Raw genomic sequence first — 13084 nt, 5'->3', positions numbered from 1 at the left:
TCCTGTTCTTCCAGAAAAGCCTCAAACTTCTGTGTGTGACTCAGAGCTGAGATCTAACGTGAGAGAAGATTCCAGTGCGGGGAAGACGGGAAACCTTCATATAGACGGCCGGTGGGGATGGAGGCAGTGACCGGCTCTGGCCAAATCTGTCTCTAGAGCCGCAGTAGAAGATGAAGATGTCGTCCTCATCATGAAGGAGTTATTTCTCATGTCGCGTGTAATGAATATCTCCTGCAGTATTACTAATGCCGATTCCAGGGTCGGTAATGAGAGGAGAATTAGCGTTATGGAAGATGAGTCTATGAGGAACGTGTTCAGCTGCCGACTCCGAGGAGGAAACTGCTTGTTGTCTGTGGCCTAAATATATAGGTTTTATTAGTAGATGTCAGGGAAGAAAACTAAACCCTGTAAGATAATAAATCTCCTCATATGTTTCCCTTATTATCTCCAGTAATTGTATTATTACACAGGATTCTTATGGTGTTACATCGGATCATCTTCTTCTCATTCAGGTCTCTACAATATCGAATCCTCTCAGGGAAGATCTTCTACAGAAGAGAATTTTCCTGATTTACCCATCAAGGATGGATATGGACAGAGACAAGATGGCGGAGAGGATGTTACACCTCACCCTAGAGATCCTCTTCCGTCTCACTGGAGAGGTGAGAGATTCTGATGACGTCACATTACATCATTCTTATCTATGGGAATAACAGATGGACAGAACTGGAGAGGTGAGGACTCTGGAAATGTCTGGAGTGAGATTTATTAATGTGTCTCTCCATAACCAGGATTACACAGTGGTGAAGAAGACCTCTAGTGATCGCTGTCAGGACCCTGTGTCTGAGGGATGGGGAAGACCCCTGAGCCCAATCACGGGGCCTCCACCTCACCCCCTGATCCATGAGGACATCAATGACCAGAAGATCCTAGAACTCACCTACAAGATGATTGAGCTGCTGACTGGAGAGGTGACACTGCTGGGAATGCTGGGACATTATACAGTAACACTATGAAGGGATCGGGGGATGACGGTATCATTGTATGTGTCAGGTTCCTATAAGGTGTCAGGGTGTCGCTGTCTATTTCTCCATGGAGGAGTGGGAGTATTTAGAAGGACACAGAGATCTGTACAAGACCATCATAATGGAGGTTCCCCAGCCCCTCACATCACCAGGTAATAGACAGGACTAAATACACACGGCCTATAATTATCTGTATGTAGAGAATGAATTCAGTCCCTGTATGTGTTTCCTCCAGATCTATCCAGTAAGAGAACAACACCAGAGAGATGTCCCCGTCCTCTTCTTCCACAGGACTGTAACCAAGAAGATCCCAGTGCTCCTCAGGATCATCAGGTAGATGGAGAGAAGGTGTCAGGAGATCTCCCCTATGATGTGTAGATGGCTGTGAAGGTCTTGTGCTCAGTCTTGTTTTATCCACCAGTATTATATGTTTTATACTTGTGTAATGAGAGCGGTGGAGATGGCAGGATTAGAGCTGAGCGTAGATGGGACTTCTCCATCTGTCTGTGACTTTTACAATATTAGTTTCAGGGTGAAGATCTGACCCATATTAATACTACAGAGACATACAGTCATGGCCAAAAGTATTGACACCCCTGCAATTCTGTCAGATAATACTCAGTTTCTTCCTGAAAATGATTGCAAACACAAATTCTTTGGTATTATTATCTTCATTTAATTTGTCTTAAATGAAAAAACACAAAAAGAATTGTCCTAAAGCCAAATTGGATATAATTCCACACCAAACATAACAAAGAGGGTGGACAAAAGTATTGGCACTGTTCGAAAAATCATGTGATGCTTCTCTAATTTGTGTAATTAGCAGCACCTATAACTTACCTGTGGCACCTAACAGGTGTTGGCAATAACTAAATCACACTTGCAGCCAGTTGACATGGATTAAAGTTGACTCAACCTCTGTCTTGTGTCCTTGTGTGTATGTAAAATAATGCTTATCCTGTAAAATACTCAGGACTAGTTACCAGATAAAAATATAGTGGTTTATTTGGTTTCTTCCATCAAAGAAAGGTTATTACAGAAAAACAGGTGAATAAAAATAAGTGAAAGAGATATTGTCCATTAGATCATGCTCTGAGATCCCACATGGCAAAAGCAACATGTATTCTTCTTCTCTCCGAGATCCTGAATAGCAAATGGCTGCTGTGTCTCAGTTCGGCTTCTCACATCGCCGTCAAGTAATATACCAGCTGTTATGTCATGTCATCTTGCGTCTGTCTCTCATGATGGTGAGGGAAGAAGAGCGACCTCTACAGTTAGCCATGAATTATATACGTCTCCTAAAGCACGTGGTCTCTACATATATGGAGCTGTCTTTCTACCATGAGCCAAGCTTAAAAATAGCCTATGTCATGTAAGCTAAAGCATTCTACAGAACTGAGTCTTATAAGAAATTAACGGATTATTAATATTTAACAATTCCCCCTTTTGAGGGAGACAGACATTAATTGGAACCCTCAAATATAACGATCTTTTTTCTTCTTTTCTTCTTCTTTGACAAAATAATTTAATATCAATAATAATAATAATAATAATAATATTAGATTACCGTTATAAGTACTCAATGACATAATTGATGTGAATTCATGTTATGGTAAGCCGTGAACAATATTCATATAAAATATGTATAATTATACTTCCCTAAGTCTAAATTGAAGCATCTCAGGTCCAGTCATCATCATCTGATGTCATCTGGTCTTCATTTTAATGTCTTCTGTCTTCTTCTTGGTTCTTTTAAAAATACAGTTTTCTTATAGCATATAGATGTTGTAAAAATCGTGTTGTATATAAAATCAAAGTCTATAGATGAAATGCAGCTTTAATATCTGTGCAGTGTCATCTTTAAAAACCTGGGCTTACATTGGCTCGCCTTGGATATTCTGGAATCCTCCATCGGTACTGGTCTTTGAACAGGTGTGACGTCTTTGGTCAGCAAAGCAAGGGTTAAAATGACTCTTCCTTGCTAAACATAGCACCATAACCAGTCCTTGTCCTAATGCACAGGACATATGTCAGGGTTGTAGCTTCCTGACAATTACCTTATTGTTCACCAGCTTTCATCGAAGCTTTTCAGGTGATTGAAAACCTCTGGAACTTGATAAGAACGTGATAACACCGTTCATCTCAGCATCATAGGATCATCGTCCTCTGGTTGTCAGGTTAGACACTTTAATTGTGACTGTCGGTGGTGGATACTGCACTTGTGACTGTCAGTGGTGGATACTGCACTTGTGACTGTCAGTGGTGGATACTGCACTTGTAATTAACACAGTTACTCAGTAATCATAGCTTTGTTACCTTCTGGGACTTCTGGATCGCGGCATTCTTCTTCTTGCAACTGATAAAAATCAATGAAGTTTAGAAATGTGAAAAGTCTTTATTAACATAATTTCAGTATCTTGCTTGAAGTCTTCATTCCCTATTCTATACCAAATCTGGTAATTTCCCTATCCCATAATATCACAGCGTACCATAGCAATCAGTAATATCCATATAATTATTATCAGAATTTGTACTGTATATGGATTTCAATATTTGAAATAATAAATGATAATACATTATTATCCGCATTTTTCATGTGATAGAACATTTTTTTATGTCATAGGTGTAATTACCTTTTTCAACCCATAGGTGTCACTGTGTTTTATGTAACCAGTGTTATCATCTTTATTAATAAGGAATATATTTATTATACTAATAATATGTAGGAATGTAAAGCCATGAACCAAAATAAGAATATATGAGTGAGCGAATGAATGAATAAAAGAATTGTTGCATATAACTCAGAAGTGAAACATTTTCCTTAGTAATAGAACCATATAATTGCTATATTTAATGAAGCAATATTCTCAGTAGAAATTACTTTACTAAATATTGGTGAAAAAATTAAAAATAATGAAAAATAAGAATAAAAATAAAAATAAGAATAAGGCCTTTATGTTGATGCAGAGTAGTTATATCTTCAGTAACATATACCCTTAATATTTCCATGATCTGGATTATTTCATAATTGTCATAAACTTGTGTTATCAAAATATTCAAATCATGCAACTTTGCATGTAATTCCTCTTAGTGTAAAGAAATGACTCTTTATAATACTTGTTATTATACCCAATACTTATACCATTGTACCTTATTAATATTTTTTTTTCCTATTAAAATGTGTGAAGAAGAGGTATTAATCAAATGTGATGATGTAGTCAGGATAAAAAACATATTTCCCCCTTAATACCAAAAAATATTGTTCTATGAAATAATTCATTTATCAAAACCAAAATTAAAAATAATTAATGTATAAATTATGTAAATTTATACTTGCTTATACCATTATTTGTCTGAAGATGTGTAATCATTAAAATTAATTTGAATATCATAAAATTATCCTTTGGAAAAATTAATTTGCATAAACCATTTTGATGTGCAATTGCACTTTGCACTTATCCACAATTAACTAAATCAAGAAATAATAATTACTATAGAAATATATGTTGTATAGATAATATTTCATTATATATCCTAATATTCTAATAATTTAACTGATCTGCATATTTCTCCTAAAGATAAAAGCTTTTGGGTTTTTTTCTTTTTTTCTCTCTTATAGAATCCTGAGGTCTCACAAACATATCACATTACTCGCTCAGCAGCTGCTCATACACTCAGTCACTGTCACTCAGACTGTGTCACATATTAACTTTAAACCAAATACCTCACATATGAAGGTGTGATGAATACACGTATTTTAACCCAAATTATCCTAATTATCAATGCATTGTAAACTATTTCAATTTAGTCTCTTAATATTTCTTTGAATATTCCCCAAATACACATGACATAAATATATGTATAGCTATACTTGACATTTAGGCCTGGAAAAAAAATTCCATTGCTTTGCAAAAGTTGAGACCCCCTTTAAAATTCTTTTCCTAAGGAACAGGGACATAGTATACTGGTATACTTGTATTATTAGAACAAGGTCCAAATTCCCCTGCTGTGGTTGTCATTCAAACCATGCAGTAAAGCACACACCCAGAACATTTTAAAAAGCAATTGGTTATTTCCTTTTAAGGGTTAGATATATAAAATCATGCAATATTGCAACTTCCTGTGTAAATAAAGGCATAAATCCTTGGAAGAGAATTTTTCTCGATTAAGTCCTGCTTTGAAATGAAAATTCTAAGGAAACATAAAAAATAAGGTTAATATCATATTCATATTCTAAATATTATTACTGATGTAGATTTTAATTTTCATTAAAAAATACAGTTCTACTATTTCTACTTCTACAAACACTCTATATATACTGTATGACTATGTATATATCCACAAACCATAAAACTACAGGATTATACTCTATAACTCACTAATTGTATAACACTGTTACACAATATATATTACTTTTTTCCTAGCCAATTCCTACACCCATACTTATTTCTCTGCAAAAAATATCCTGAAAGGTTCTTGCCATTTTAAAGCTGATAGATTCTTGGAGCAGAGTATTCAGTTTACAGGCCATGATGTCACTCACCACCTGTTTCTGTCTGTTAAATTCGGCCATCTTTGTTACAGAAAGAAAATCAGAACTCATCACTTTTCTTAATTCCATTTGTGTCTTTTCGGTGTTCTTTTGCATCATTCCATATGGCTTATAACAAACATGTGATTTTCTTTTTCTTTCTTCGTAGATTTGATTTTGGGGAAAACTCATTTTAGAAGGTTTTGCTAATACAGGCTTCTGATAAGATTTTACTCTGCCTGTCTTTACAAAATTAGCACAATTTACTTTCCTCTCACGATTCTCGTGTTTTCTGGCAAAATCAAGGGATTGCGCACATTCAAACAAAGAATCTTTTTGTGACGCAATAACACGAGATGCAGGATTTAGAAACCAAAATTTGCTTACAAAACTCCTTATGAGGGACGGTGTTTTGACATTCTCACTCAGCATTCTATACAAACGTTCATATATGGACATGAACGTAAAAATACATTCCTTCCGACCAATTCTTAATTTTTGAAGAATATCAATATCTGGATGATTTTCATTTGATGAACAAAAAATGAGAATTTTTAATCTGTCTTTATCAGTTAAATTCTCATGTGTTTCACGAGATAACTTTAAAGACAATCTCCTAGCAAAATTTACAGGGATCCACATTTTGAACAACTGATTCTTCTCCTCGTTAGATAAATCAAAGTTATCAGAACAACTTTCAAAGATCTCAGAGTTCCTACAAACATCTATTTTGTTGTCATAAGCAGGAATTATTTGGCATATCTTTATCAAATCCTTCCTCACGCTACTTCGGATTTGGGCCTGTGAGTCTTCTATTTTTAGTGGTACGTCTTTCCTTTGTACATCCTCTACGTCAGTTCTGAAGTCTCCTCCTACTTCTCCATCTTGTTCCTCGTCTGCAAGGTCACCTTCAATGGCTGCTACAGACACTTGATTACAGTCAATCTCCCTAACTTTACAGCCAATCTCGAGAACATCACAACAATCATTTTTGGATTTCTCTGACACAGATCTATGAAATATATCTACCATCTGTAGAATATTTTTTAATCTCTCTCTTTCTCTGTTGAAAAACTTAGAATCTAACCTCTGATTCTCGAGTTCACACTCGGCATATAAACTTAACCATAAAACTTCTGAATTAGAATTGTCTACAGACTTAAATTTCAATTTACTCTGCTTAGCAAGACAATTAATGACATCCATTTTATCTTACCTTGAAATGTCTCAGCTCCTTTGATGGACAACGCTGGGTTCCTGTCTTTACACGTCTGGCTTACGTCTGGTACTTTTGGCACTTGTAGTACTTCTCAATCTATCTGGTACTTCTTACTTCTAGGTTCTATGTGATTCTTGTAAGTAGTGGAATTCCCGATAACTTGCACATATGATTTGACGTTAGCAAAGTCCAATCCCCCGTGTGGGCAAGTTGAGGGAAATCCGCAAAAAAGTACAAAAATTCAGATCTGGCTGGCTCTCCAATGTAAAATAATGCTTATCCTGTAAAATACTCAGGACTAGTTACCAGATAAAAATATAGTGGTTTATTTGGTTTCTTCCATCAAAGAAAGGTTATTACAGAAAAACAGGTGAATAAAAATAAGTGAAAGAGATATTGTCCATTAGATCATGCTCTGAGATCCCACATGGCAAAAGCAACATGTATTCTTCTTCTCTCCGAGATCCTGAATAGCAAATGGCTGCTGTGTCTCAGTTCGGCTTCTCACATCGCCGTCAAGTAATATACCAGCTGTTATGTCATGTCATCTTGCGTCTGTCTCTCATGATGGTGAGGGAAGAAGAGCGACCTCTACAGTTAGCCATGAATTATATACGTCTCCTAAAGCACGTGGTCTCTACATATATGGAGCTGTCTTTCTACCATGAGCCAAGCTTAAAAATAGCCTATGTCATGTAAGCTAAAGCATTCTACAGAACTGAGTCTTATAAGAAATTAACGGATTATTAATATTTAACAGTGTACCACATTGAGCATGGAGAAAAGAAAGAAGACCAAAGAACTGTCTGAGGACTTGAGAAACCAAATTGTGAGGAAGCATGAGCAATCTCAAGGCTACAAGTCCATCTCCAAAGACCTGAATGTTCCTGTGTCTACCGTGCGCAGTGTCATCAAGAAGTTTAAAGCCCATGGCACTGTGGCTAACCACCCTAGATGTGGCCGGAAAAGAAAAATTGACAAGAGATTTCAACGCAAGATTGTGCCGATGTTGGATAAAGAACCTCCACTAACATCCAAACAAGTTCAAGCTGCCCTGCAGTCCGAGGGTACAACGGTGTCAACCTGTACTATCCGTCGGCATCTGAATGAAAAGGGACTGTATGGTAGGAGACCCAGGAAGACTCCACTTCTTACCCCGAGACATAAAAAAGCCAGACTGGAGTTTGCCAAAACTTACCTGAAAAAGCCTAAAACATTTTGGAAGAATGTTCTTTGGTCAGATGAGACAAAAGTAGAGCTTTTAGGGCAAAAGCACCAACATAGAGTTTACAGGAGAAAAAAGAGGCATTCAAAGAAAAGTACATGGTCCCTACAGTCAAACATGGTGGAGGTTCCCTGATGTTTTGGGGTTGCTTTGCTGCCTCTGGCACTGGACTGCTTGACCGTGTGCATGGCATTATGAAGTCAGAAGACTACCAACAAATTTTGCAGCATAATTTAGGGCCCAGTGTGAGAAAGCTGGGTCTCCCTCAGAGGTCATGGGTCTTCCAGCAGGACAATAACCCCAAACACACTTCAAAAAGCACTAGAAAATGGTTTGAGAGAAAGCACTGGAGACTTCTAAGGTGGCCAGCAATGAGTCCAGACCTGAATCCCATAGAACACCTGTGGAGAGATCTAAAAATGGCAGTTTGGAGAAGGCACCCTTCAAATATCAGGGACCTGGAGTAGTTTGCCAAAGAAGAATGGTCTAAAATTCCAGCAGAGCATTGTAAGAAACTCATTGATGGTTACCGGAAGCGGTTGGTCGCAGTTATTTTGGCTAAAGGTTGTGCAACCAAGTATTAGGCTGAGGGTGCCAATACTTTTGTCCGGCCCATTTTTGGAGTTTTGTGTGAAATGATCAATGTTTTGCTTTTTGCTTCTTTCTCTTTTGCGTTTTTTCATTTAAGACAAATTAAATGAAGATAATAATACCAAAGAATTTGTGTTTGCAATCATTTTCAGGAAGAAACTGAATATTATCTGACAGAATTGCAGGGGTGTCAATACTTTTGGCCATGACTGTATGTGAGGGGTGATGAGTGGTGTAAAGAGGAGATTCCCACATATGACTACCCAGGTGAGTAGTAACCACTGAATGCAGAGAAGTCACAGATTCCTCTCAGTCACCGGCTGTGGCTGCTTTATCGGTGGTGTAGTCCGGCCGTATTACCATGATCACCATTTTGCCTCTAGACCACAACATTCTCCTCCACCCAAAGCTGTTCAAATTTGTTTGGGCATTGAAAGCCCTTTTCTATAGAACTTAGAACCTGGAGGATCCACCTACCCCCAGGTATTAGTGTGAGGGTGATCCCTTAAAGCGAGATCTATATGATTGCTTGTACCTGACCCAATATAGGCCGAGTGTCACACCGAACACAGAGTTAGATGTCTACTTCTTTCTCAGCAAAGGCTTGCACACAACTGAAGTTTTCTCAAGACAAAGAGACAGGAAACGGGTGTCACACAATCTTCTGAGTAGCCAGTGTCAGTCTATGATAGGTCCATTTCAGCTTCACTTCCATATATGACCTAGCATAATAGTATCGTGGATTCTGGCTGATGAATTGGGACATATATAAATTTGTAGGACAATATGCTCTAGCAAGCTATCTGTCATAAACAAATGAAAAAAAAATTAGTCCAAATTTTTCCACGTCCACATTTACACTTGGAAAGACATTAAAATTAGGGATGAATGGAGTAGCTGAATCCGAAGCCTCCCATCTGGGAAATGCTTCAAGAGGCAAAGCCCCTTGGTCATTGGTGTGCGCCAATTCACGAGCACTAGGGACAGCGCTAGTACTGGGCATTGTTCCCTGAGTTGGAGACATTTCTCCAGAAGCGCTATTTGTCCTTCTTGTTGTACTGGTCCTTGTGTGTGAGGATGGACCAGAATCACTGCTCATTTCTGAGCTATCACTGTCGCTGCTACTAAAGCCCTCGAAATCCACATCACCATCTGACACTGCACTTTCTTCACTGTCAGAACATAAAAGTGCATAAGCCTCCTCTGCACTCTAATACTGACGGGCCATTTTATTCGTTTTGATTTTTTTTTTTCCGGAAAAAGAAAACTCTGACATGACTGATGTGACGTGACCCAATTATTGGGGAGACAATTCTTTGGCCTAATCCTAACTTCAGCCTAACAGTAACCGTTACTTTAGCCCAAACACTAACTCTAACTTTAGCCACAACATTAACCCTAACTATAGCATTAACAGTAACCTGCCTTATCTGTTTTTCTATTGACAAATGATGGACCTGATTGGGGACTTGTTTTTTGTGAGATGAGAATTGGTATTATTTTTGCCTACATAACATTGATTGGTTTCTTTTTATTCGATATTTGGGAGGCAGAATGAACAAACAGTTGAACACCACACACTACTGGTTCATCCAACAAGGTTTTCTATTAGACGGTGAACTGTCATTGTCTTGGTAAATAATTAAAGTTTTTTACATAGCTTGCCATTTTTATGGACAGTTTAAGTAGAAATATTCAAAAATATAAAACTCAAGGATATTTTATTAAAAAAAATTGTTTATCTTGGCAGATGACTGTACCAGGAGATCAGAGAAACAGCTGACATCTTCAATTTTTAAATCTGATGATCTTGATATCCTACAAGATACAAATGAAGTGAAAGCCATTACTCCAGATATACCATCATCCATTCACAGCAAAGATCTGTCATCTGATCCTATGAAACAGGTCCCATCTTCTGATTCATTACCGACTACTAAGGAAAATCAAAGTCACAAAAGAGGCATTACAAAACACACTGCTCCTAAAGCAAAGAAGTCATTTTCATGTTCAGAATGTGGGAAATGTTTTAACAAGAAATCTCATTTTGTTACACACCAGAGAACTCACACAGGGGAGAAGCCTTTTTCATGTTCTGAATGTGGGAAATGTTTTAAATGGAAATCACAATTGGTTAATCACCATAGAACTCACACGGGGGAGAAGCCTTTTTCATGTTCAGAATGTGGGAAATGTTTTAACTGGAAATCACATTTGGTTAATCACCATAGAACTCACACGGGGGAGAAGCCTTTTTCTTGTTCAGAATGTGGGAAATATTTTAACCGGAAAGAACATCTTATTAGTCACCAAAGAACCCACACAGGAGAAAAGCCTTTTTCATGTTCAGAATGTGGGAAATGTTTTAACCAGAAAGCGATTCTTGTTACACATCAGAGAATTCACACAGCAGAGAAGCCATATTTATGTTCAGAATGCGGGAAATGTTTTAACAAGAAATTTCATTTTGTTACACACCAGAGAACTCACACAGGGGAGAAGCCTTTTTCATGTTCTGAATGTGGAAAATGTTTTAACTGGAAATCACAATTGGTTAATCACCATAGAACTCACACAGAGGAGAAGCCTTTTTCGTGTGCAGAATGTGGGAAATGTTTTACACAGAAATCACATTTTGTTTCTCACCAGAGAACTCACACAGGGGAGAAGCCTTTTTCCTGTTCAGAATGTGGGAAATGTTTTAAGCAGAAAGCGATTCTTGTTAGACATCAGAGCAGTCACACAGGGGAGAAGCCTTTTTCCTGTTCGGAATGTGGGAAATGTTTTAACCAGAAAGCGATTCTTGTTAGACATGAGAGCAGTCACATGGGGGAGAAGCCTTTTTCCTGTTCAGAATGTGGGAAATGTTTTAACCAGAAAGGAAGTCTTAATGAACACCATAGAACTCACACAGGGAAGAAACCTTTTTCCTGTTCAGAATGTGGGAAATATTTTAACAGGAAAGCACTTCTTGATCGCCATCAGAGCAGTCACACAGAGGAGAAGCCTTTTTCATTTTCTTAATGTGGGAAATATTTTACTTGAAAATCAACTGTTAATAAACATCAGAGACGTCACATAGGGGAGAAGCCTTTTTTATGTTCATAGTGTTGGAATAGTTTTAACCAAAATTGAATCTCTTTAAATGGGTTGTCTCTTGTCATTCCTCAAGTTTGCTGACAAACTAGGATAAAACTAAACTTTATTAATTCCAAATGTAAAACTATACCCATAATTTACCCCCTGAGGCTATGTGTACATGTGTGGAATTGCAGGAATTCCAGAATTCCATTCCGCGGGACATATGCGAGAAAACCGTATTTTAAATTCCCACCTATTTCCCGCTTAAAAACTAGTGATATGCAAGTGTAATAAGTTTTCAAAATGCTAGCGTTTTCCAAGTGATCTGTAACTAATCTCCAAGCAGTGAGGGAAAAACTATGCAAATAGTTTAAATAATCAAGTAATGCTATTTGATTTCATCTCCATTCTTACCCTTTATGTAAATACTGAATGTGGGACACTTGTTAAGTCTAAAAATAGGTTACATACCTGTATATAAAGAGTAAAGAGACAGAGGGAAAAAGCCAGAGAGATTCTGCCAAGACATCCATACATCCCAAAAGGACCAGAGACAGGACAGCAGACATTTTACATCATGGCTTCATTGCGAGGGACACAGATCTATGATTCTATATAGGAAACAACCTAGGGGTTTTTAGCCTCAGTTGGAAGAATACCGATCTGCTTCATTGACCATTGCTGAACTATGGATTCGTTTCGTGACAGGTTATGATCCTCAGATCAACTAGCCTTGTTCCTTGTATGGACTCAATGGACTGCCATCTTTCTACACTTGTTGTCACCTCCTCTCTGTGTGCGTGCCACAGGTGGAGTAACCGACCCTGGAATATGAAGCCAGGTTGTGATCTTCGGATCAACTGGCCGTGTATGGACTGTCATCTTCCTACGCTTGTCGTTACCTCCTCTCTGTGTGCGTGCCACAGGTGAGGTAGCGACCCTGGAAGATATGTAGTCACAGCTGCTCTTATCCCAGCGGGTCAGTGGAGGGTGAGACTCTGTAATGTGCCCCATCTTGGGTATTTTGCTGGGACTGTTCTATGTGTTATCTGCCTGTTTTGTGGTACAATAAAGCATTGCCACACTGTTTTACCCTCACCCTGTGCTGTCTGAGTAGAGTTTTGCCCACTTTAAAAGGATAGCAGGAGTTTGGCAGGGGAAGAGTCCTGAGGAGATCATTTGCATATTCCCAGTGCCTTCTGGGATAAGTGAAGAGTCTCCGCGAGCTCAACGATCACTGGATTTTGGCCGTTGCAGCTGAAAAGAGGAAATCGGTAAACCGCGCGTCTATCAGCAGGTGAATTTTGGCTCATTTTTCATCGATTCGAAATCTCTTCAACAATCTCAATATGGAAGAGGCCAGGAGCCATTTGGTGAGCTGCATTTCTTGCTACATGTTCACAGACTTAACA

At 38.1% G+C, this 13084-nt stretch overlaps 2 protein-coding genes across 2 annotated transcripts; both read left to right on the top strand.

The window, feature by feature from the left end:
* The first annotated feature begins 559 nt into the window (after window positions 1–559).
* Window positions 560–1359, top strand: LOC141063285 (oocyte zinc finger protein XlCOF29-like). Its single transcript, XM_073557347.1, has 3 exons — window positions 560–662; window positions 792–1177; window positions 1261–1359. The coding sequence occupies exons 1-2, from the start codon at window positions 585–587 to the stop codon at window positions 1014–1016; spliced, it is 303 nt and encodes a 100-aa protein (XP_073413448.1). The 5' UTR covers window positions 560–584; the 3' UTR covers window positions 1017–1177; window positions 1261–1359.
* Window positions 1360–10255: 8896 nt separating this feature from the next.
* Window positions 10256–12761, top strand: LOC141063283 (uncharacterized). The gene has a single exon (XM_073557345.1). The coding sequence runs from the start codon at window positions 10491–10493 to the stop codon at window positions 11613–11615; it is 1125 nt and encodes a 374-aa protein (XP_073413446.1). The 5' UTR covers window positions 10256–10490; the 3' UTR covers window positions 11616–12761.
* The last annotated feature ends 323 nt before the right edge of the window (window positions 12762–13084 follow it).

The sequence above is a fragment of the Dendrobates tinctorius genome, unplaced genomic scaffold, assembly GCF_039654945.1.
Source record: "Dendrobates tinctorius isolate UK_male_01 unplaced genomic scaffold, ASM3965494v1 ptg000249l, whole genome shotgun sequence".
In the NCBI taxonomy this organism is placed as follows: Eukaryota; Metazoa; Chordata; class Amphibia; order Anura; family Dendrobatidae; genus Dendrobates; species Dendrobates tinctorius.
Note: the sequence above shows the minus strand (reverse complement) of the source record. Positions and strands in the feature narration are given on the sequence as shown.